Raw genomic sequence first — 25,662 nt, forward strand, 5'->3', positions numbered from 1 at the left:
TTCCCAGGAAGCCTTGCAGGTCTCTTGTTATCTGGTGTGCTCCCTGGGGCATTGGGTGGGCCGCTGTGAGATACAGGAAGCTGGACTAGATGGGCCTATGGCCTGATCCAGTGGGGCTGTTCTTATGTTCTTAACTACAATTCCCAGGAGGCCTTGCAGGTCTCTTGTTATCTGGTGTGCTCCCTGGGGCATTTGGTGGGCCGCTGTGAGATCCAGGAAGCTGGACTAGATGGGCCTATGGCCTGATCCAGTGGGGCTGTTCTTATGTTCTTAACTACAATTCCCAGGAAGCCTTGCAGGTCTCTTGTTATCTGGTGTGCTCCCTGGGGCATTGGGTGGGCCGCTGTGAGATCCAGGAAGCTGGACTAGATGGGCCTATGGCCTGATCCAGTGGGGCTGTTCTTATGTTCTTAACTACAATTCCCAGGAAGCCTTGCAGGTCTCTTGTTATCTGGTGTGCTCCCTGGGGCATTGGGTGGGCCGCTGTGAGATCCAGGAAGCTGGACTAGATGGGCCTATGGCCTGATCCAGTGGGGCTGTTCTTATGTTCTTAACTACAATTCCCAGGAGGCCTTGCAGGTCTCTTGTTATCTGGTGTGCTCCCTGGGGCATTTGGTGGGCCGCTGTGAGATCCAGGAAGCTGGACTAGATGGGCCTATGGCCTGATCCAGTGGGGCTGTTCTTATGTTCTTAACTACAATTCCCAGGAAGCCTTGCAGGTCTCTTGTTATCTGGTGTGCTCCCTGGGGCATTGGGTGGGCCGCTGTGAGATACAGGAAGCTGGACTAGATGGGCCTATGGCCTGATCCAGTGGGGCTGTTCTTATGTTCTTAACTACAATTCCCAGGAGGCCTTGCAGGTCTCTTGTTATCTGGTGTGCTCCCTGGGGCATTGGGTGGGCCGCTGTGAGATATAGGAAGCTGAACTAGATGGGCCTATGGCCTGATGCAGTGGGGCTGTTCTTATGTTCTTAACTACAATTCCCAGGAAGCCTTGCAGGTCTCTTGTTATCTGGTGTGCTCCCCGGGGCATTTGGTGGGCCACTGTGAGATACAGGAAGCTGGACTAGATGGGCCTATGGCCTGATCCAGTGGGGCTGTTCTTATGTTCTTAACTACAATTCCCAGGAAGCCTTGCAGGTCTCTTGTTATCTGGTGTGCTCCCTGGGGCATTTGGTGGGCCGCTGTGAGATGCAGGAAGCTGGACTAGATGGGCCTATGGCCTGATCCAGTGGGGCTTTTCTTATGTTCTTAACTACTATTCCCAGGAAGCCTTGCAGGTCTCTTGTTATCTGGTGTGCTCCCTGGGGCACTGGGTGGGCTGCTGTGAGATACAGGAAGCTGGACTAGATGGGCCTATGGCCTGATCCAGTGGGGCTGTTCTTATGTTCTTAACTACAATTCCCAGAATGCCTTGCAGGTCTTCTTGTTATCTGGTGTGCTCCCTGGGGCATTTGGTGGGCCGCTGTGAGATACAGGAAGCTGGACTAGATGGGCCTATGGCCTGATCCAGTGGGGCTGTTCTTATGTTCTTAACTACAATTCCCAGGAGGCCTTGCAGGTCTCTTGTTATCTGGTGTGCTCCCTGGGGCATTGGGTGGGCCGCTGTGAGATATAGGAAGCTGAACTAGATGGGCCTATGGCCTGATGCAGTGGGGCTGTTCTTATGTTCTTAACTACAATTCCCAGGAAGCCTTGCAGGTCTCTTGTTATCTGGTGTGCTCCCCGGGGCATTTGGTGGGCCACTGTGAGATACAGGAAGCTGGACTAGATGGGCCTATGGCCTGATCCAGTGGGGCTGTTCTTATGTTCTTAACTACAATTCCCAGGAAGCCTTGCAGGTCTCTTGTTATCTGGTGTGCTCCCTGGGGCATTTGGTGGGCCGCTGTGAGATACAGGAAGCTGGATTAGATGGGCCTGTGGCAGATCCAGCGGGGGGGGGGCTCTTCTTATGTTCTAATGAGTGGGAAAGCTGCTCCTTTGAACCTTTTTCCTGTCCTGCAGCCATTACATGGCTCTCCAGGTGCTTCTGAGCCCAGTTTGGTCTGCTCTACAGTTTGCTATTGTTGCTTCACAATAACCTTTGCAGTCCTCAATGGCCTGGCGCCAGCTTATTTCATTTCTCTATAGGAGACAAAGACTGCTCTCCTAGGTTGTCAGCTGAAACCCTGCTGTGCGTTCCCCTTGCCTTGTTCAGCCATTACACCCCGGCTTTGGAACTCTCTCCTCCAGGACGGCTGTCTGTAGTGTTGCCAACTCTGTCTGAAGCTATTCCTGGACTTTTTCTTTCCCAAAAAATGCTGTAATGCTGGAAATTCCTGCAGGTCCTGTATGTAAAATGTCCATCATTTCTTTCAGAAGTCACCTGGAGATGGAGTTGATTCCCGGAGACTCCAAGCCAATCCTGGAGGGCTGGCAACCCTCTCTGTCCGGCCCCCACTTGCTCCTGATTCTCTGAAGTGTTAAAACTCTTGGCTTCACAGGGGCTTCAGTGCCTGTTTTATCTGCTACATTTCTCTTTGCCTGGTTTTGTTGGTTTATGGGGTGGGGCTGGAGCATAGCCACAGAGGTGGCGCAGTAGTGTGCTCCCTGGGGCATTTGGTGGGCCGCTGTGAGATACAGGAAGCTGGACTAGATGGGCCTGTGGCCTGCTCCAGTGGGGCTGTTCTTATGTTCTTAACTACAATTCCCAGGAAGCCTTGCAGGTCTCTTGTTGTCTGGTGTGCTCCCTGGGGCATTTGGTGGGCCGCTGTGAGATACAGGAAGCTGGACTAGATGGGCCTATGGCCTGATCCAGTGGGGCTGTTCTGAAGTTCTTAACTACAATTCCCAGGAGGCCTTGCAGGTCTCTTGTTATCTGGTGTGCTCCCTGGGGCATTTGGTGGGCCGCTGTGAGATACAGGAAGCTGGACTAGATGGGCCTACGGCCTGATCCAGTGGGGCTGTTCTTATCTTCTTATGCAGGAGGTCTGGTCTAGACGGTTGAGCCTCCATTTGCCTGAAGATAACATCCGAAGGTCGCCAGTTCGAGGCTACCATGTGACCTTGAAGCAGCTGACAAGCTGAGCCAAGTTATTCCATCTGCTCTGAGTGTGGGAGGATGGAGGCCAGAATGTGCAACCAGATCAAGAAAGAAACATCTGAATGTTGTGGTTTCTTGAAAGATAGAACCTTTCAAATTGTAAAAATCCCGATGAGGATTTAAATTTGCCTGCCTATGTAAACCGCCTTGAATAAAGTCCGAGGACCAAGAAAGGCAGTATAAATACCTGTATTATTATTATTATTATTATTATTATTATTATTATTATTATTATTATTATTATTATTATTACCACCGCAGGTGCTGCAATGAGCCATGTAAGAGGCCTCTGTCCTCTCTGAGGACTGCTGTCACTGCCAGGATGGCTTCAACAGTGAATGGGAAGGGTAGCTTACACGACATAGTGGAAATGGAAAAGGTGCAAAAGAGAGCGACTAAGATGATTACGGGGCTGGGGCACCTTCCTTATGAGGAAAGGCTACGGCGTTTGGGCCTCTTCAGCCTAGAAAAGAGACGCTTGAGGGGGGACATGACTGAGACATACAAAATTATGCAGGGGATGGACAGAGTGGATAGGGAGATGCTCTTTACACTCTCACATAATACCAGAACCAGGGGACATCCACTAAAATTGAGTGTTGGGCGGGTTAGGACAGACAACCAGTACTTACCGTGTCACCCCCCTCTGGCCACGGCTTTGGACAAAGAGGGCCCCCATTCAACCCCTGGCAATTCTGCATTGGCTAGGAAAGGCCCCTTGCCAGATGCTTAGAGAGTCAGTGCACCCAGTTCTGACCTGGACAGATCCTTGGTCTGACTCAGGCTCACAGAATTTCCTATATTCTTTTTGGTTGATTTTAAAATTGCTTTGTTGCACTTCTTTTGCACTGATGTTTCTTTTAACAGAAAAGCAGAATACAAGTATTTCTAAATAACAGAAATACTTCCAGAAAAAAATAATAATCCTAAAAGAAACTGCGGAGAATGTAAGCCAAAACAACACTTGACTCCCTGGCCTACCTAAATAGCCACATTTTTGCCACTTTGTGACCCTTGCTGGTATATTTCAAATTCTTGATATAGTTTAGATGAAGTCAAGAGATCACTTACTTGGCATTGCGAGTTGGCAAAGGAAAGTTTAGTGCTTTTTATTTTTTACTTTTTTTAAATAATGGACTGCCGAGCTCCACAGCTAAATTAAAGGCAAGGCAAGGCAGGTCTTTGGCAGTGTGTCTTGTGCTGGATACATTTTCCAGTTTTGAAGGTACTGGCTGCATGATCTGATAAAAAAAAAAACTGTGGCTAAATTAACTCTACAGTTTGTATTTATACAGCCAAAAGTTTATTGGCTTGTTTTCCCCTTTGGCTCTGTCTGTAGGGTTCATTACTTACAGTTACTGCAGAATCAATCTGAACTGGCCAAAATCAGTGATGGAATTTATAGCACAATAAATGCACTGCCCTACAAGCTCTGTTATACATGGAAGGGCCTGGGAACAGTCTTCTCAGAAGACTTCCATAGCACTTTGGGGCTGTTTCTGCCAATTTAATGGCATCACCACATTCACATGTGGAGAAACTCATAGTATGTTTGCTTGGAGATGAGTATTGGTGCCGAAAAACAATATTAATGATAATATCTTGACATACCAGAACAAGGAGGAGATATTACATGCATAACCCCTTTTTCCATGCCAGTTCTTGCAAACTTCTCGTGTTACAAAAACACATTATTTCTTATATAATCCTTGTTAAGGAAACCTTTTAACACTTCTTGAGCTATGAATTAATTAATGCTTCAACACTAATGATACGAGAGAAGTAGCTTTCCAGTCGATAATGTGATGAATGAAAAATGTGAACAGCACTCACAAATCACCCACATCAAGTACAGTATCAATTGTCCTGCGCTTTTGACATTCATAACTTAGGAGATTTACATGGCCGCTCAGTTGGTGCTTCTTTATAACTGTCCGTATAATGGACATTCCATGATTTTGTTCTGTTTTGAAATACAGAAGTGTGCAATTTTCATTTGATAAAGTGCAAAAAATAGCCCCCTAAAGAAAAGACAGATGGCCAACGTTCTTTCCCAAAACTCAATTTCATATTATGTGTTCAATTGCTAATAGGCAGACGCGAAAAAGATTTTTTTTCTTGACAGAGAAGAGGTGATAAATTGTCAACATAAACTTCATCTCTGGTTACTCCTGTGATCTAAAGCTCTTCGGTGAGTTTTGTACCATCAAAGTCGGCTTCTTACAACTGTATCAAAATTTATGAATGCATATGACTATAAAGTGACTGAAGGCAACATAGAATGCATGTTTGTTTATGGTGCATCAGCTATTTTTCTCACTCCAAGCAAGGAAAGTCATCCAGTTCATCCCCATCTCTCTTTTTCAGCCTCTACACTTCATGATGAAAAACTGGCAACCATTTTTTCCACAGGAGTCGACTTAAAACAAGGGCTTATTTATAATCCAAACTTAAGGATCTCTACAAACTTAGAGTTCTTAAGGATTTCGACAAACTGGAAGAATGGTAGGAAAATGGCAGATGCGTTTCAGTATAAGTAAGTGTAAAGTAATGCACGTGGGGCAAAAATCAAAACTTCACATGTGCAAGGGAGGGCACCAGGATGCAGGTTTCTTATTGTTTTGTGTGTTCCCCGAGACATTTGGTGAGCCACTGTGAGATACAGGAAGCTGAACTAGATGGGCCTGTGGCCTGATCCAGCAGGGCTATTCTTATGTTCTAATGGCAGAGGTAAGGGTATGATTACAGTGAACTAGGCTACCATGTATAATCAACAGTCTGAACCATTTTCAGAGCCAAACAGCTCTTGAATGATTGACTGAATGCATCAATGTACGTGTGGCAAAAAAGTAACAGAACAAAAACAAACAAAAATGGGTTGCAATGTTTGGTATCATAAGTGATATGGAGTTAAAGCTTGGTGAAAGCTTGCAAAAAGTATCAGAAGTGGCATAGCATCTTTTTTTGCCAGCACAAATTAAGATGGTATTTTGTTTATATATGAGTAAAAAAAAAAAATTGGCAAAGAAAAAACCAAATCATTCATGCACAGGATAAGATTTGTCTATATCAAAAATTCATTGATGGAGTTTCTATGCTTACATTTTTCTTTTCCCATCCGCTAAGGAGCTCTTAATGTTTCATCTCCACACATTCCATTTTATCCTCGTAACAATCCTGTGAGGCAGTGGCTTAGCTAGAGGGGGTACAAAGCACTGAGTTTTGCAGGGAGCCACTCTGTAGCATGCATTTTGCTTCCCCCACCTGGAATGGCTCCGAAGGGGAGGGGGAGGAGCCACATGCATGCTGCGGTGAGGCTCCCTGAAAAATTTAGTGCTTTGCACCCCCTCTAGCTACGCCACTCCTGTGAGGCAGGCTGAGCTGAGACAAAACTTAGCATTCTGTGTGCTCCTGCCCTGTTTCTTCCAATCTTTACTTGGAAGAGAAGGAGATTTAGAGCTTCCCTTCATGGCCGAGACCAATGAAACAATTTCTGGTTTTGTCTGAATATAGGAAACTGCAGTTTGTTCAAATCATAATTACAGTGCAATTCTATGCAGATTTACTTGGAAGGCATCTCACTGCTTTCAATGGGCTTCTGTCCCACTAATTGCGAAAACACCCAAGAATAAACTCCATTAAACAAAATGGAACTTAGATCTGAGCAGGCAGGACTGCACAGTTAAACTACGAAATAAAACCAAAATCAGATGGGAAATTGCAGCTTGTTTCGAACCATGAATGGAGGCTATAAATATCCTTTCTTGTGCACAAAGAAGGGAGAGTGGATGAATCAAAGGTTCATGTTTCCTTGTGAATGTAATGCTAAGCCACGGTTTAGTATTATGTCTGAACTGGGTCATAGTGGCTAACTCCAGGTCACTCAGGGCGCAATCCTAACCCGCGCTGGAGCAGGCAAGCCAGGAGGCTTACGCTGCATCCAACGCGGGATTGCAGCGAGCAGTGGCTCAGCCACGGGCAAGGGGAAGCTCTTCCCATTACCCATGGGTAAGGGTTGCGCTCCCCTATGGGTCTCCTCGGGCCTGTGCCACCTCCGGAGGTGGTGCAAGTCTGAGGAGAGCGGAGTGGCTTGAAGCATAACCGCCGGGTCCCAGCCCCACCCCTGGCTCCCCGTGCGCCCGCTCCCGGGCCCTCCCTCCCCCCGCCCAGTAACGCCCCCTCCCGCCAACTCCACACAAACCCCCATGCCTACCTTTGCGGCTTATGTTGGCGTGCTCACGCCAACACAAGCAGCGGCGCGGGAGCCGTGGCAAAGGCTTCTGCCTCCGTCCGTGCATCAGCACATCTGAATGCGCTGACGCAGCTCCCACCTAAGGAGACGCAAACGTGCTTTACGGCACGTTTGCGACCCTCCAGGGCCACCTAAACCGGCATAACTGCCAGTTAGGATTGCGCCCTCAGTAAGCTTCATAGATGAGTGGGTATTTGGCTGACTTTCCCTAGTCCTATATTCTAACCACTACACCAAACTGGCTCTAAATTCTTATTTTCAAATGTTATTCACTGGTAGCAACAGCTTATTTAGATTCTTCTAAGGTGGCTTATTACTGCTGGATAAAATGTCTCAGAGCAGTGGAAGTTTAGCTGAAAATAATTGACAACAGATGAGTTGTGACTGGTGTCATTCACACAGATCTTGGGCTGGAGACCTAGACATAAGAACACAGGAAGAGCCCTGCTGGATCAGGCCAAAGGCCCATCTAGTCCAGCTTCCTGTATCTCACAGTGGCCCACCAAATGCCCCAGGGAGCACACAAGACAACAGACACAACCTGCGGCCTGGTGCCCTCCCCTGCATCTGGCAATCAGAGGCAGCCTGCCTCTAAAACCAAGAGCTTGTACATACCTACTAGGACTTATAACCCATAATGAACTTTTCCTCCAGAAATTTGTCCAATCCCCTCTTAAAGGCATCCAGGCAAGATGCCATCACTACTTCCTGTGGCAAAGAGTTCCACAACTTCTTCCACACAAGTCTGTCCAAACTCCTTCAGAGATTCATTTCTAGGCTTTTCTACATTCTAAAATGAGAAGATGGTGACAGGAAAAAGGGCCTTCTCAGTAGTGGTGCTTCATATATGAAATGCCCTACACCAGCAGTTCCCAAACTCTCTGGGAGTTTGGGAACCACAGTAATTTTTTCGGTAGAGGGCGAAGGCAGCAACATGATCTCCAGGATTGTCCAGGATTTAATTATCCATGGATATCTGTATCCGTGGGAGGTCCAGGCATAGATTCCCCACGGATAGCGAGGGTCCGTTGTACACACCTTTTTGCAATTCTGAACATATCCAGTAGTAGGACTTTGAACCCTCCCCATCCCTCTCCAAAGTGAAATGGCATTCCTTGTTTTTGTTCTTCATAAGTCCTGTCTTTAACTTTGACAGTGCAATCTTATGCATGTCTACATCAAAGCAAGCCCCTGGAGTTCAGGGGAATAACTCCCAGGTAAGTGTGTAACCGGAGAGAATGATTTACTCAAGTCACTGGGACAGTGCCAGAAATTACATCACCCTGTAAAAATCATTCCCACAATCACCTCCGAGAATACCTGGCTGAAGTGTATTAGCAGAGCAGCACAGCTCAAAATGAAATTCAGTGCATAAGCCTAATTTGTGAAAACATTTTTGTAGCTTTAAACATTTTTCAGTTTTGTGAGCTTACATATTTCAAAATTATTTCTGTACAGAGTGGCTGATTTATAGGGAGAAAATAATCAAATTTCGGTCTCCATTACTCGGATTTTGGCAGTCTGCCTGTGATTGAACATTTGCATTTTGAGTTTTCACTCAGCTTATTAAATCAAGATTATTCCCCTTTTCTTTCAACATAAGAACAGCCCCACTGGATCAGGCCATAGGCCCATCTAGTCCAGCTTCCTGTATCTCACAGCGGCCCACCAAATGCCCCAGGGAGCACACCAGATAACAAGAGACCTCATCCTGGTGCCCTCCCTTGCATCTGGCTTTCTGACATAGACCATTTCTAAAATCAGGAGGCTGCACATACACATCATGGCTTGTAACCCGTCATGGCTTTTTCCTCCAGAAACTTGTCCAATCCCCTTTTAAAGGCATCCAGGCCAGGTGCCGTCACCACATCCTGCAGCAAGGAGTTCCACAGACCAACCACACGCTGAGTAAACATAATATGTTTCATTAAATGTTAGCAGTTATAAAGAAAAAAAAGTTTTCAGTATCCCTGTTTCTTCTACGTATATTTTGGATACTACGTGTGAAGGGTTGCTTTAAAACAAACATTCTTCAAAATTTTGACAAAGAGAAAAAAAAGCACCGCGTGATATTGGCTCACAACCAACATTACAACTGTAGTTCAGAGCTGTGGATTTAGCTCTTCTCTGTCACAGATAAATTGTTAAAATAAAGTATCTCTAGTGCCCTCTTACACAGGCTGCCTTCATGATGGCTAAACATCCCAAGGCATTTTTCTTAACCCACCAGAGGCTCAGCTGAAGGCCAAAATGATCTCCGCATCCTAGCAAATATTTTCTCTTTCAAGAACACACACTCACAAATGCCTGGGGTTATGTGTAAGTTGCTGCTGAGAACATGATAGCCAATGTACTTGTTTACTCAGTTTCTATGAGTAAAGTAATTTCTTCTGTCAATTCAGAGAGAGCTCTTGGTATGGTATAAAATAGTGAATGCAATATTTACTGTGTGTGATGGTCTAGCATTTTTTTAAGGCTTGGTTCAAAACACCCACTGAAGTGACCCCCCCCCCCAGGGTAATATGTCTGCAGGAGTTCATAGTCAACCAATCTTCACCCCTCAATTTGCTTAGGGTTTTCATAGGATAGCACTTGGAAGACACCTTCCTGCCCACTGCACAAACTATCCAAGGTGCTGCTATGGTCAGCAAGCCTCAGGAGATCAATTCTGGTTAGTTTTAGAACTGTCTACAGCAGTGGTTCCCAAACCTCCCATGGCCATGATCCCACCACAGCCTGTTCTTCGGCTGCCATCTTGGATCTTGCAAAATCTCATGAGATCCAAGATGTTGTTGGCATCCTTCAGTCTCGGAAGACTATGGTGTCACGCTCTGAATGGTGGTTCTGGAACAGAGTGTCCTCTCCAGTGCGCGAAGCCTGGGTAAAGTAGGTATGTTACCCATAGGCTGTTACCCATGCACCAAATCCCCCCTCTCCACGTCGCTGAAAAGGTCCAATGGAAAGGCAGAAGCCAATATGGTTGGTTCCAGCGGCATCGCAGGAGTTGCCAGAACGTGACTGTGTTCAGCCATGAACTGCCTCAGGGACTCCGGCTCCGGATTTGGCCTCGAGGTTGACTCCTGAAGCCTTTTCCATAACTGGATGTAGCCACAAGGCAGTGAAGGTTTGGGATCAGAGTTTTCCTTCTCTCTGACGAGCTGCCTTCCCAGTCCCACTACCCGGTGGCTGTTTAGTCGCTTCTTACGACAAGTACAGCCAAACTAAGGGCCTATTCTTATCCCCCAGCCCCCAGGGGATCCAAGATGACAGCACTCAAATCTCAAGAGCTTTGGATGTGGTGCCCAAATCTTGTGAGAGCCAAGATGGGGGTGCCTGGCGGAAAAGGTAGGAGGGGCCACTGGGGATATCCAGTGGTGCCTCTGTGAGTCTGCGATGCCCTAAGACATCATGACACACACTTTGGGAACATCTCTTCTAGGGTTATCCCAGGGTCCTCTCCACAAAATCTTAAGTTGTTCTTTTGAAGGCTCCTCTCCACCTATCTCTATGGTGCAATGCAAGCAGTTGGGCCACCGCCCAGCCTGTTGATGCTGTATCTTTCTCTTATGAAACTCCACAAAAATGCTACCCTTCTTTTGCAGAAGAAGGATATTTTATATCACTTTAAGGTCCAATCCTATCCAACTTTCCTGCACCGGTGCAGCTGCACTGCAGCCCCAAGGTAAGGCAACAAATGTTCCCATTCCTTAAGGAGGCCTCTGTGACCCACCACAGGATGCAGTGCATGCCCCATCGGCACAGTTGCACCAGCATTGGAAATTCGGATAGGATTGGGCCCTTAATCAGCACATGGCAGTAAATGAGCAAAAGGCACAGTTTGGCACGTCACTAACTTAGCCAAATTTGCACCATGTTGAAAATATTGAAAATGCTGCTGTTAGTTGCTTTCCAAAGCATTGCCAAGGAGGTTCTCTGAATCAGTAACAGTATTATTGTCAGCATCTGATTGAAGGGCTGTTGTATCAACTTAAAGGACTAAGGCTTTTAAAAAAATTACAAGATATTCCTCACAGCCTTCTGCATAATTTTGTTCTTTTCCTCTGTTGCTTTCTCTATACACACATCTCTCCAGCATTATATGTTTACTTTACTACATATCTTTGTTTATTAGCACTATGGCAAAACACTGCCAGAGGTGATATGCATAATCACAGAAGTGCAACCTGCCTGGAATATTATGCAACGGTGCAATGACTCCAGAAGGAACCGTTTTCGAAAGTGAACACTGATAACTTTGACCAGGGGAAGATCAAGCCCCCTGTATAAACAGCAGGGACAACAGACAGTTGATGTCTTATTGGCCTTAGGGCACAATCCTAACCAGGTCTACTCAGAAGTAAGTCCTATTTTGTTCAGTGGAGCTTACTCTCAGGAAAGTGTGGTGAGGATTGCAGCCTACATCTTTCTAAAATTGCTGCACCGAATTTTACACTGACAATCCCCTGTAGTGCAGACATGCCTACAAACTTCTTTTCGAAGTGTGGATGTTTCTTTGGGGGCTACCGGTAGATCACGAGGCAAAATGAGTAGATCGCGGAGTGCCGACCCCCCCTTCAGGTGCCTCTGGGAGGAAACGCCAGGAGTAAGGCCCATTGTACTAAATGGGGCTTATTCCCAGGTAAGTGTGGCTAGGATTGCAGCCTCACAGCCTAATCCTAGGCATGTCTACTCAGGAGTAAGTCCTGTTATACTCAGTGGGGCTCAAGGTACACCAACATACATTGTACACATAAACGTTATATGTTATGATGGCGCGAACATTGTAAAAAAAAAACTCTGGTAGATCTCCGGGCCTTGCTGGGTTTCAAAGTAGCTCTCGAGCCAAAAAAGTGTGAGCACCCCTGGTGTAAGGCATACCTTCTCTGTCTCTTCCCTCTTGTCACAAGACAACTGGACATGAAGTGCAACAACCCAAACTGAAAAATTTGGTACTGCCTGTAAAGTGGTACTTCTTATTATTCCAAAATGCAAAGTTTTTTACTAGTTGTCCAATGAGGAGGCCATGAAAGTAGAACAGTGAAAAAAAAATTGTTCTCTCTCAGTGATTTATTTCTGCATGAACTATTGTCAACAATTGCCCTATGTAGTCAATGATGAGAAACAATGCTAATTTCTACAAAGCTGTGTTACCTGATGGAGGAACTCAACAAACATCACACCTGGCCAGTTTTTACTTCCTCAGCCTAACACACAGGGTCACCACTTAGGGGTTTCAGTCCAGAACTTTCAGGAATATTTATTTAGTTTATAACCAGCTGTATCTTGAAAGTCAGGCAACTACTGAGTGTTTAAAAAAATAAATAGGTATGAGAAAAAAGTAAAATATTTCCAAGTTTTCTTCAACAAAAAACAAAAAATATATTAAGAAATATATAAATATATTTCTTAAACACAAAAAAGTGTTAGCTTCTGGCAAACAGTCAAGGCTCAGATACAACTCTGAAGGAATATGACCAAGAATGCATGCTGTTTTGCCACCACCTCTTTCTTTATCTAACTTTAGATGTCAAACCCTAAATTTACCTTATAACCTGAAGATTTGATGTGCACACCTCGCTTGGTCAGGGTCGATTTCATCCGGATAAAAAAAGAGCGCTCTAGATTGTTGTCCGTCGTTAGTAGACTGGGGCTCGTGGATTCCACTGGAATAAAAACAAAAAAGTCCATAGTTATTTAATTGTTACAAGGTTCCCCTGAAATAGTGCATAGATTGAGAAACTGAGCTAACTAAAAATAAAAGGCTATTCACTCAAAATCTGACGTCCAAACAAGTAAAGCTCAGTCTTACTGCCCAAAACTGTTATGTTGCTCAGAAGCCTTCAGGTTTCTGATGAATTTTTCCCAAACAGGGCTAGAACTGGGTTTCATGTTTCACACCATGAAAATTTTGGAACCCACATGTCTTGCCCTTATGTTCTGAGATTTGATTCTGAATACAAACACAGAAGCCCAATTGAAGAGCAAGGGGCTTTGGTTAACATTACAATGTGTGTTGGTTGGCAACCTTCAGTCTCGAAAGACCATGGTATAAGCCTACAGCACCCGGTATTCCCAGTGGTCTCCCATCCAAGTACTAACCAGGCCTGACCCTGCTTAGCTTCAAAGATCAGACAAGATCAGGCATGTGCAGAGTAACAGTTGCTGTAAGTATGTGTGTTTGAATGCCAATCTATTACAATAATCACATTTATAGGATCTGCCTTTCATAATATTATTTTTAACATGAAAGTGGATGACTTATTTTGATACTACTGACAGCCAAAGTTCTACTGGAGTAATCACATGAGATGGAGGGAAACAGGAGGTTATACAGTGGAGTGGAAGGGACCATGATAGGAACACACTTACAGCCATACACATCCCTCACAGGACCAGCCCAGCCAGTCATCATATCAGAGCACTAGAGGTGGGCTTGAATGCTCTGTGTGCATCTGCCCTTCCCTTCCACCTACCACTCACCCTGCCCTGCAAGCAGCCTGAAGGTGATGGGAACTGTGACTGGACTACTAACAGCCCAATCCTATGAATGTCTACTCAGAAGTAAGTCCCATTAGAGTCAATGGGGCTTACTCCCAGGAAAGCGTGGCTAGGATTGGGCTGTAACACACTCTCTCATGCCTTGCCAAGAGAAAGGTTGGGTGAGTGGTCCGGTAGCTGCAGGGGCTTCCATACAGGGCACACTGGAGGCAAACGATGGAGAGGAAAAGAGGAAGGAACGAGGTGCCAGCATGTATGGAGAAAGAGGGGGCAGGCAAGAAGATCTGCTGCTTCATGCATCTAGGAGGCCTGGGCTGGCACCAAACCCATTCATCCTATGAGTTTCCACAGAGACGCTGCAATGGATCATGTGGCTTATAATATGGGCTGGTGGAGTGGAATTAGCAAATACAAACGAGACAAGCAGAAGTCAGATCCTGCACCAGGGTTGAATTTATATCCTGGATGACTCGGGGAAACTGCCTGGTACTTCTATTTATACCTTGTGGGCTGCCACTTTCAGCTGTCATTACTTCCTCAGTATGACAACTATTGTGGCAACTGTGGTTCAGAAATAAGAAAAAAAAACACTTGAGTCCAAATAAAAGAGAAATATTTTAGATAATACAGTAAATGGTTAACCAAGGCATTTCCTATTGTTTCAAAAAGCGTCCTATGACATTGGTACTAACTTGCGTATACCTTGCTTTGATGTGATCAGACTTGCTCTGTATTTATGACATTTTCAACTTTGTTGTGATGAATCTGCTGACAAGAATGCCCCTTTCTTTAGTGTCTCTCTTAAGAGGGCTTTTTTTTGTTTTAGAGAGCATGAATTCCATGTCATTTTAAATGTACAGCTCTTTATCACTCGAGGGAAAAGCAGAGCCATGTTATATTTAGTACTTTCATTTCTTCTGATTAAATATGAATTACTATGAAATTTCTCTCATCATCTAACACGCCATAATACGCCAACAGCTTTTTAATACACTATATAAGCACAAACTTCTGCTCTAAGAGTTTAATTTGCCCCTCTAATCCAATCACATCAACCTTATTTCTCTTATCAGAGATTCCCATTTTGAATTAAATGAGCTCATTAGTTTTAATCAAAAGCAGAGAGATCAAAACTTAAACGTAAATGCTTTAGATCAGAACTGTCAGTCAGCCGTGCAGTTCTATTTTACTAAAACACAAGATCAGAGACCCCTTAGAACCAATTTTTTCTCGTAAGGGATGCTGAGAGCTCGAAGATGCTATATCCTTTTTTTTTCTTCTTCCCAAGGACAGATTATACATTTAAGGTTAGACTTAATTTAGAGCATTTTTTTCTCCATCCTGGTGGAAATGGAAAGTATGCCAATCTGCTGTTGTCTCTTTCACATTTATTGGTGCGGCTCCTCAGAGACCTGAACAAATGTGAAGCCATCAGAAACCAGGCCACAAACCTGGCCTCCGCATTTCAGTTCCATTCAGCAATATCATCTTTCCAACATCTAAAAATGAACGTTTCAAAGCAAGGAAATGTATGATCAGGATCAAGGTTATGGGAACCCTGAAACCACAAAAGGTCATCAGCAGTATTGGCAGTGAAAGCTCACCGTTAATTATTACTGCCATTATACAGCACTCTACAATACGGTGCTTAAAGTGTACATTAAGAAACCACAGCATGTGTTCTTCCTGCTGAATGAATAAATACTGGAATCTGCTTAACACGTGGCAGCTGCTGTACATTCTGACCTAGTATAGGCAGCTAAAATATGTCACAATGTGGTGTCAATGGTAATTACCTAGATACACTGTAGGAGTGTTAATTAGTAACATAAGGAGAGCTCTGTTGGATTAGATCAGATCAAATGGATCAAATCAAAGGTCTATCTAGCCCAGCATCCTGTTTTCAACAGTAGTCATTCAAAAACTTATAGAAAGCCAAAAAGAAAGGCAATTCCCTATGAAAATGGCCACAGGCCCAACCCATTGTTTGCGCCCCAGCAATTGGAATCCAGGAGTACACTGTACCCCAAACTGGAGATTCCATTTAGTATCATGGTTAACATTCAGTCGTAGACTGGTGGACCAGAAATTGGAATACACAAAGCTATTGTTACATATGCTCTCTGCTACCTGGATGTGGACTCACCTCCCTGCATTACAATCTCTGCACATGAACTGGAGGTTGTCCATGACTTTTGGCTCAACGATCTCCGACACTCTATCTCTCGATACCGAGCTAAACAAGCGCATCGGAAAAGCAGCTACCACGTTTTCCAGACTCACAAAGAGAGTCTGGTCCAACAAGAAGCTGACGGAACATACCAAGATCCAGGTCTACAGAGCTTGCGTCCTGAGTACACTTCTGTACTGCAGCGAGTCATGGACTCTTCGCTCACAACAGGAGAGGAAACTGAATGCTTTCCACATGCGCTGCCTCCGACGCATTCTCGGCATCACCTGGCAGGACAAAGTTCCAAGCAACACAGTCCTGGAACGTGCTGGAATCCCTAGCATGTATGCACTGCTGAAACAGAGACGCCTGCGTTGGCTCGGTCATGTCGTGAGAATGGATGATGGCCGGATCCCAAAGGATCTCCTCTATGGAGAGCTCGTGCAAGGAAAGCGCCCTACAGGTAGACCACAGCTGCGATACAAGGACATCTGCAAGAGGGATCTGAAGGCCTTAGGAGTGGACCTCAACAAGTGGGAAACCCTGGCCTCTGAGCGGCCCGCTTGGAGGCAGGCTGTGCAGCATGGCCTTTCCCAGTTTGAAGAGACACTTGGCCAACAGTCTGAGGCTAAGAGGCAAAGAAGGAAGGCCCATAGACAGACCAGGGACAGACTGCACTTGCTCCCAGTGTGGAAGGGATTGTCACTCCCGGATTGGTCTTTTCAGCCACACTAGACGCTGTTCCAGAACCACGCGATACCATAGTCTTTCGAGACTGAAGGTTGCCAACAACTAACTAACCTGGAGTAATAAGAAATTCCAGGGATAAAGGACAACCCAGTTTCTGGCTTCCTTTGAAGGAGAGATCACCGGAGGTTGAGTGTGTCTTTATAATCTTGTTTGTTTACAAAACCATAGGATGAGCATTAGATGGAAGTATGCATCTTGCACATTAATATAAATCTGGAACCGATTGCATCTGATCATCAGAGAGACACTGCTGTACCCCAAGCTGCTTCTACCAGCTTTTAGCTCTAACTTTATCAGCTTCTACATTCAGGTGTTGTGTCTGTCTCTCTCACCAAGAAACCGTCTGTTTAGCTATGCCATTTCTTTTTTACATATAAACACACAGATCCTTCTTAGAACATGGTGGAGACTGTCCACCTCATATGCTGGATTGCTCCTTTGTTCAAAATTCACAGCCATTAACTATCTATGGTGAGACATCCACTATCTTCCTGGCCTACCAGCCAGTTAGTGTTCATACTCATAAGCCAAAACATAATGCTGCAAAATATATTTAAAGTTATGATCTGAATGCACCAGACAGAACATTTGCAAAAGTGATATATACACACCTTTAAAATCCTTCTTAAAACTCACTCTCCAAAGACACTTGCTCTGGGCTACCCTATCTTCAGTTTGCCTGCATGCTGAGTTTATCTCAATAAAAGCCCTCACCCAATTAAATATTTTATATGAAATCGGCTTTCTGTGAAAGTCTGTTAAAACACAAAAGGATACCACTTTTTTTTGTAAAACAAGCACACTGCGGCAATGAATCCTAGGTTCATATGTGCACAGATGAGATCTGAGCTGGCACTGACTGACCAGGGGACTCATGGTGAATTACCCTATGAAAATGTCGACCCAGTGTACAGATGCTATGAAAAAAGGCTAACTCCATGCTGGAGGTAATTAGGAGAAAGATCAGAAATAAAACTGCCATATATCATAGTCTCCTTATACAAATCAATGGTGCAGTCACATTTTATTTATTTGCTTGTTTCATTTGTACGCTGCTTTTCCACTTAGTGTCTGAAGGCAGCTAACAATATTCATTTGAAAACGCAGGGGATAAAATCACTAAATACGTAACAAGCATTCAACTACAGTAACTAAAACCATTTCTAACACTGATAAGAAAACACAAAGGCATCCCTCACCTGGCCCAAGGCACAGCACACAGGTATGTTTTCAGAAGACAACTGAAGGCCACCAAGATGGAGCAGCGTGAAGCATGAAGGAGTTCCAAAGTGTTCCAAACACTTTGGATAGGGCCCAGGCGCTCACTAACAGAGCCTCAGTAGGCACTAGCACATTTGGCATATGTGACGGGGGTGGACAGCATGACATGAGGTCTGCAGCTTTCTTTAACATGAGATTAGATACACTCATGGAGGATAAGTCAATCAATGACAACTAGTCATGATGGCTGCATGCCACCTCCCAGTTCCAAAGCAGGAGTCCTCTGAATATTGGTGGTTGGGTAGCGGAGCCACTGAGAGGACTTTTATCAGCGGCTACAAAGTTTCTTTTGAGTCTCTTCCCTTCTCCCTTCAAATGTGAATTTGGCTCCCCGCCCCCCCCTTTTTGGTTTCCGGGCCCCCTTTTGACCCCAGGCCCAGATACCTTGTACCCCTTGCACCCCCTCTCAGAGGCCCTGTTGGGCAACCACAGTAGGAAGAGGACTATTTTCCTTACCTGCTCTGCTGGTGGGTATTCCAGGCGCCTATCACATCACTCTGGCACATTCAGTTTAGAAACACAGGAAGTTGCCTGGCACTGAGTCAGACCATTGATCCCTCTTGTTTAGTGCTGCTGACTGGTAGAGACTCTGCATGGTTTCAGAAAATATTTTTTCTCTCGTTCCTGTCAGAGGATTCCAGGGATTGAACTTGGGATCAGATGTTTTTCCACTGAGCTGCAGCCTCCTTCCTCACCTGTGACTTCACAGTTTAGGAGCTTTGACACAATATAAAATAATTCTGTACTACTAATTAATCTCAGCAGTTAACTATCAGTCACTATGAACATAAGGAAAGCCCTGCTGCGGGGTCAGACCAAAGGCCCATCTAATCCACCATCCTGTTTCACTATACTGTGTATTGTATCCAGTTAGGACCAAAACTCCTAAGCTTCGTGTGGTAGGCCAGCTTCCATAATCATGGGGTGGACTTCTCCCCAGGGACCCCATTTACCTATGCAGACAAATGCTGTAAGGACAAGGGGGGTGCCTGCCATTGCACTCCCAATGTTGTGGAATGATGGCAACTCTCCACAGTTTCATAACACCTGTGGAGGGCCTGCCATAGCAGGTGTGTGTGTTGGCAACCTTCAGCCTGGAAAGACTCTGGTATCGCGCTCTGGATGGTGGTTCTGGCACAGCGTCTAGTGTGGCTGAAAAGGCCGATTCGGGAGTGACAATCCCTTCCACACTGGGAGCAAGTGCAGTCTGTCCCTGGTCTGTCTCCCTGGCTGTGGGCCTTCCTTCTTTGCCTCTTAGCCTGAGACTGTTGGCAAAGTGTCTCTTCAAACTGGGAAAGGCCATGCTGCACAGCCTGCCTCCAAGCGGGCTGCTCAGAGGCCAGGGTTTCCCACCTATTGAGGTCCACTCCTAAGGCCTTCAGATCCCTCTTGCAGTTGTCCTTGTATCGCAGCTGTGGTCTACCTGTAGGGCGCTTTCCTTGCACGAGTTGCCGTAGCAGACAAACTGTTGAATTAATATGAGTGAATCAGAGAGCAGTACTGTCTCCTAATCAGCTACATCAATGGCACGAAGAGCAGCAGACAGCCAACAGTTCCCTCTTCCCACAAACTGTAATGGTAGCCCGGGGGAGTAAGGTGACGGGTCCAAGCCCCTTAGCACTTGATGGAAGGGAAGTAGAGGAGCCTGGAGAACCAGGAACAACATGCCTATCATATTAAATTTAGGAGCCTTGGCCATTATTGATATAAAATAATTCCCTACTGAGTCATCTTTTTCTTTCTCTTTGTTAGAGTTTGAAGGTCACCTACTACAACCCCCTCCTCAGAGCAGGCAACTGCTGCAGGATTCCTGAGAGGTTGCCATTTTGTCTGTGCTTGAAAACCTCCAACAAGGGGGAGGCCACCTTGGTGCCAGTGCTGGGCAGCTGTTATGGTCAGAAATTCCATCTCGTGTCCAGTCGAGATATACTTCCCTTTAGTGTCAACCCCAGTTCTAGTCCTGTTCTCAAGGTGTCCCATTGTCTGTGGCGACAGAACATCTGAAGAGGGGTTTCTGGCCCTATAAATCCCTCCCACCTCCTCCCAGCCTTCCCCACACCCCTGTGCTGGCTGAACTTGGGCGGTGCAACTCACCCATCCTCTGGGGCCTGCAGTGGTACAGAGAGGTGCCTAATTCCCTTCAGAGTGGCACAAAAGTGCTTTACAGCATTTTTATGACACGTTTGGGCTGGCACAAGGGGCTTGCAGCAGTCCAAATGAGGGTTAGGATTGCGCCCTATGTTTTCTTACCGCCTGGCCTACACAAACCTTGTTTCGCTTACTGACTGTCTGTTCAGTGATGACCCAGGGATCACCTTCTTGTGGGCACCTTGACTGTGTTTTTGGCTTGCCAGCCCCGTCAATCCCACAATCCCTGGTTCTGTTTTCTCCATGACACTAATTAATTAAAACAATTATGTGTTCAACATTGTACCGATCAAGAAGGAGGACAGTACTCAAGTTGCAGAGTCTTAAAAAGTAGAAAACAAAAAAGAAATCTGTTATTATTATAGAGTATGTTTTAAGTGTTAATTTTATTGCTGTAATTTAATAATGGCTCACTATGACAATACTTTGATCATCTGAACGATGCCAGGATGAAATATATGCCTATGGTATTTGCAGGATTCAGAATTTACCACCCATCACAGCAATCAATCATTGGGTAGACTACTGCACACATGAGAAGCAACACTGATCTTATAAATCAGACCATGAAAATTGTATCTATCCCATAACAACAACCATGACAATAAATGTAGAGAAGGCTGAGAAGCACAACAGGCTTGAAATGATCGAGGTGGTCAGAGAACAGCTGAGAGGAGAGCTGCACCACTGGCTGAAAAGGTGCCATTAATGATGGAAAGTAAACGCCTCCAGGCATTCTTTGGAAACAAAGGAACTACACACTAGATTTTTTACTACAAAAATTGCATTCAAGATGTGGTTCCCAGACCAGACCAGTTTACACAGCCAGCGGCATCGCTAGGGGGGTGTGGGTGATGTGGGTTGCACCGGGTGACGCGCACGGGGGGGGTGATGTGCACTGGGGGGGTGACATGCTCAAATTGCGGTGGTTAGGGTAATATCATCATGTTATATACCATTGGATGCGGAATTTCCAGCAGAATGCAATGCAAAAAACCAGAGTGAACTATCTCCTTTCCGTCAAAAGTTATGGCCAATAAACCAGAGAACAAAAAATGCATGGAGCGCTATGGAAAGTGAAACTGAGCTGTATCGTGCATTTACTCGCGAGTAGGCAACCTTGCCTTAGTCCGTCGGAAAGGGCAGCTGAGAGGAATCCAACGACACCAGAATGGTCCTGATCCAATGAATGCAGCCCCACAAAACAACTGAGAAGGAAGTCCCTCCCGCCAAGTAGACAAATGTATTGAGCCCTATGGAAATGAAACTAAGCCTCATGGTCGTGTTTACTCGTGAGTAAGCATACGTGCCTTGGCTGGTGGTCAGCAGGCAAAGGGGAATGTGAAGCCACCAGTATGGTCCTCATCTGATGGAATTGGAGCTCCACAAATGCTCCAAAAGGCAGCCTCCCCCTCCCCACTAAAAAGGATCAAAACAGAGGCTTCAGCTGATAAGGTGAACTTTTTTGAGATTTGCAAAGCCAGGTGGATCCTGATAGTGATCTGGTTTAAACAGCTCAAGTTCTTAAATTGAACTGGGCACTAAAATTGCTGGGCACCAAGTTCTTAAATTGAACTGGGCACTGGGTAGGACTGAAGACCTTACTGGTTTTGAAGGGGGTGTTATTGCAGGCAGGCTACAGAGGAAATTCACTTGGTGAACGAGGGCTGGCTTCTGCTTATTTAATTATTTGTTTTACTTTAATTATTTATAATTTATTTTAAGTTGCCTGATGATGTCACTTCCACCATGACATCACTTCTGGTGGGTCTTGGACAGATTGGCATTCTAAAAAGTGGGTCCCAGTGCTAAAAGTTTGAGAACTGCTGCAATAAGGTGTTAGTAAGTTGACACCCGGGGGGGGGGGTGACACCACTAGTGACTAAAATCACAATTTGGAGGAATAATACCAGCATGTTATATATCAATCAATGCGTACTTTCATGCAGAATGTGTTCTATCTTTGTTCTATCAAAAGGTACAGCCAAAAAACTAGTGGGGGCAAAGTGATGGTATATTACCAGCCCACCACCACCACCACTGCATGGGGGTGACACGCTGGCATCCCGCACTGGGTAATGCGAACCCTAGTGATGCCACTGTACACAGCATTGTGCCCAGTAACAAAATAATGGATATCATCTAATGCCAGTTGCAGAGACAACATACAGTCTGGGATTATTATTACATTTCTCTTTTCCTAAAAAAGAGCTCCTAAAACAAAACATAGACATGGCACATGTGCTCAGGCAGGCTCACACTCACATTTTCCCTGGGTGTGCTCTTAAACATGCATCATGGGGGAACCCAAATTTATGTGCTGGGATCCTATGTGGTAGCCAATGGCACAACTCAGTAATTGGCAGGGAAGGAAAAGGAAGGTGAGCGCGGAAGGGACAGCAAAACAAACTTTATGGGAGGGATTATTGACAACCCCAGGGAAGGGAAAACAAATAAAGCAACACAACATGTTGAAATCCTCGTGGCAAACTGTTGCTATATAGAGCCAAGGAATGAAATGAGGAGCAAGAGGAGAAGAGAGTCATTAGAAGGAGAAAGGGAGTGTGTAACGGCATGACAGGAGGATGTTGAAGGAGGAAAGGGAGTAAATGTAGTGAAATGGTGTGGATTTCCTAGAAAGACCTGTGGTCAGAGAGTGGGATTTAGGGTTTAGGGAGGAAACATAGGAAGAGCCCTGTTGGATCAGGCCATAGGCCCATCTAGTCCAGCTTCCTGTATCTCACAGTGGCCCCACCAAATGCCCCAGGGAGCACACCAGATAACAAGAGACCTGCAAGGCTTCCTGGGAATTGTAGTTAAGTACATAAGAACAGCCCCACTGGATCAGGCCACAGGCCCATCTAGTCCAGCTTCCTGTATCTCACAGCGGCCCACCAAATGCCCCAGGGAGCACACCAGGCAACAAGAGACCTGCAAGGCATTCTGGGAATTGTAGTTAAGAACATAAGAACAGCCCCACTGGAGCAGGCCAAAGGCCCATCTAGTCCAGCTTCCTGTATCTCACAGCGGCCCACCAAATGCCCCAGGGAGCACACCAGGCAACAAGAGACCTGCAAGGCATTCTGGGAATTGTAGTTAAGAACATAAGAACAGCCCCACTGGATCAGGCCATAGGCCCATCTAGTCCAGCTTCCTGTATCTCACAGCGGCCCACCAAATGCCCCAGGGAGCACACCAGGCAACAAGAGACCTGCAAGGCATTCTGGGAATTGTAGTTAAGAACATAAGAACAGCCCCACTGGAGCAGGCCAAAGGCCCATCTAGTCCAGCTTCCTGTATCTCAGAGTGGCCCCCAAATGCCCCAGGGAGCACACCAGACAACAGACACAATCTGCGTCCCGGTGCCCTCCCCTGCCTCTGGCAATCAGAGTCAGCTTGCCTCTAAAGCCAAGAGGTTGCACATACAAAGGAAAGAAAGGGGACTAAACAAGACAGGAGGGAGAAAGGCTCTTGTGGTTAGATCACAGGAAAAAGGTTGCGGCTGGACAGTGCTCCCTGGGGCATTTGGTGGGCCACTGTGAGATACAGGAAGCTGGACTAGATGGGCCTATGGCCTGATCCAGTGGGGCTGTTCTTATGTTCTTAACTACAATTCCCAGGAGGCCTTGCAGGTCTCTTGTTATCTGGTGTGCTCCCTGGGGCATTTGGTGGGCCGCTGTGAGATACAGGAAGCTGGACTAGATGGGCCTATGGCCTGATCCAGTGGGGCTGTTCTTATGTTCTTAACTACAATTCCCAGGAGCCCTTGGAGGTCTCTTGTTATCTGGTGTGCTCCCTGGGGCATTTGGTGGGCCGCTGTGAGATACAGGAAGCTGGACTAGATGGGCCTATGGCCTGATCTAGTGGGGCTGTTCTTATGTTCTTAAACTACAATTCCCAGAAAGCCTTGCAGGTCTCTTGTTACCTGGTGTGCTCCCTGGGGCATTTGGTGGGCCACTGTGAGATACAGGAAGCTGGACTAGATGGGCCTATGGCCTGATCCAGTGGGGCTGTTCTTATGTTCTTAACTACAATTCCCAGGAGGCCTTGTAGGTCTCTTGTTATCTGGTGTGCTCCCTGGGGCATTTGGTGGGCCACTGTGAGATACAGGAAGCTGGACTAGATGGGCCTTTGGCCTGCTCCAGTGGGGCTGTTCTTATGGTTCTCTGTAACCTGAACCAAGTGCTTCAGGTAAGGAGTGAGCCCCTCAGCAGCTTGTGGAGTCACTTTCCCCACTTGTAGTGGGGGAGCTAGTCTCTCCCACTGGATAAACACTACCTAGTACAACCAGTGGTGTTGTTAGGGAGGTGTGGAGGGTGCAGGCCACACCAGGTGATCCTCACCGGGGGGGGGTGACATGCACTAGGGGGGTCACACAGTAAATTCAGTTTTTAGGATAAGTTTTTAGCATCTTGTCATATGCTGTTGGATGCAGAATTTACAGCAGAATGCAATGAAAAAAAATACCAGAGCAAAATATCTCCTTTCTATCAGAAGTTATGGCCAAAAAACTGGAAAACAAAAATGCATGGAGCCCTATGGAAAGTGAAACTGAGCCCGATTGTGCATTTACACATGAGTAGGTGGACTTGCCTTAGTCCATCGGAAAGGGCAGGCCAAGAGGAATCCAATGACACCAGAATGGCCCCGATCCAATGAACACAGCCCCCCAAAAGCAGCTGAAAAGGAAGTACCTCCCTCCAAGCTGACGAATGTATTGAGTCCTTTGGAAAGTGAAATTAAGCATTTATTCATGAGTAGGTGTTTACTCGCAAGTAAGCAAATGTGCCTTGGTTCTAGTCAAGCCAGGCAAAGGGGAATGTAAGACCACCAGAATGGTCCCAATCTGCTGGAACTGGAGCTCAACAAATGCTCCAGAAGGCAGTCCTCCCCCAATAAAAAGAATAAAACAGAGGCTTGAACTGGTAAAGTGATTTTTTTTTTTAGACTTGCAAAGCCAGGTGGATCCTGACAGTGATCTGGTTTAAACATAAGAACATAAACTGAACTGGGCACTGGGAAGGGGTGAAAATCCTAATGATTTTGGAGGGGGCGGGGTGTTATTGCAGGCAGGCTACAGAGAAAATTCACTTGGTGGAACAGGGCTGGCTTCTGCTTATTTAATTATTTGTTTTACTTTAATTATTTACTTATTTATTTTAATTTACCTGATGATGTCACTTCCACCATGACATCACTTCTGGTGGGTCTTGGACAGATTGTCATTCTAAAAAGTGAGTCCCAGTGCTAAAAGTTTGAGAACTGCTACAATAAGGTGTTAGTAAGTTGTCACCCTCGAGGGGGGGATGACACCACTAGTGACAAAAATCACTAAAATCACAATTTGTAGAAATAATACCATCATGTTTATATATATAAACATTAATAATAATAATAATAATAATAATAATAATAATAATAATAATAATAATAATAATATATCAGTGTGTAATTTCATGCAGAGTGCAATGAAACAAACCAC

The 25,662-nt window shown here is 45.6% G+C and overlaps 1 protein-coding gene across 1 annotated transcript in view; it reads right to left on the minus strand.

Moving 5' to 3' along the window:
- The window catches only part of NPAS3 (neuronal PAS domain protein 3), an 847,937-nt gene that overhangs the window by 60,513 nt on the left and 761,762 nt on the right, over positions 1 to 25,662 (minus strand). Inside the window, exon 8 of the mRNA XM_066633763.1 lies at positions 12,878 to 12,996. Within this exon, the coding sequence (XP_066489860.1) occupies positions 12,878 to 12,996 (119 nt within the window). The remainder of the gene's footprint in view (positions 1 to 12,877; positions 12,997 to 25,662) is intronic.

Source organism: Tiliqua scincoides, chromosome 1, assembly GCF_035046505.1.
Source record: "Tiliqua scincoides isolate rTilSci1 chromosome 1, rTilSci1.hap2, whole genome shotgun sequence".
NCBI classification, from domain to species: Eukaryota; Metazoa; Chordata; class Lepidosauria; order Squamata; family Scincidae; genus Tiliqua; species Tiliqua scincoides.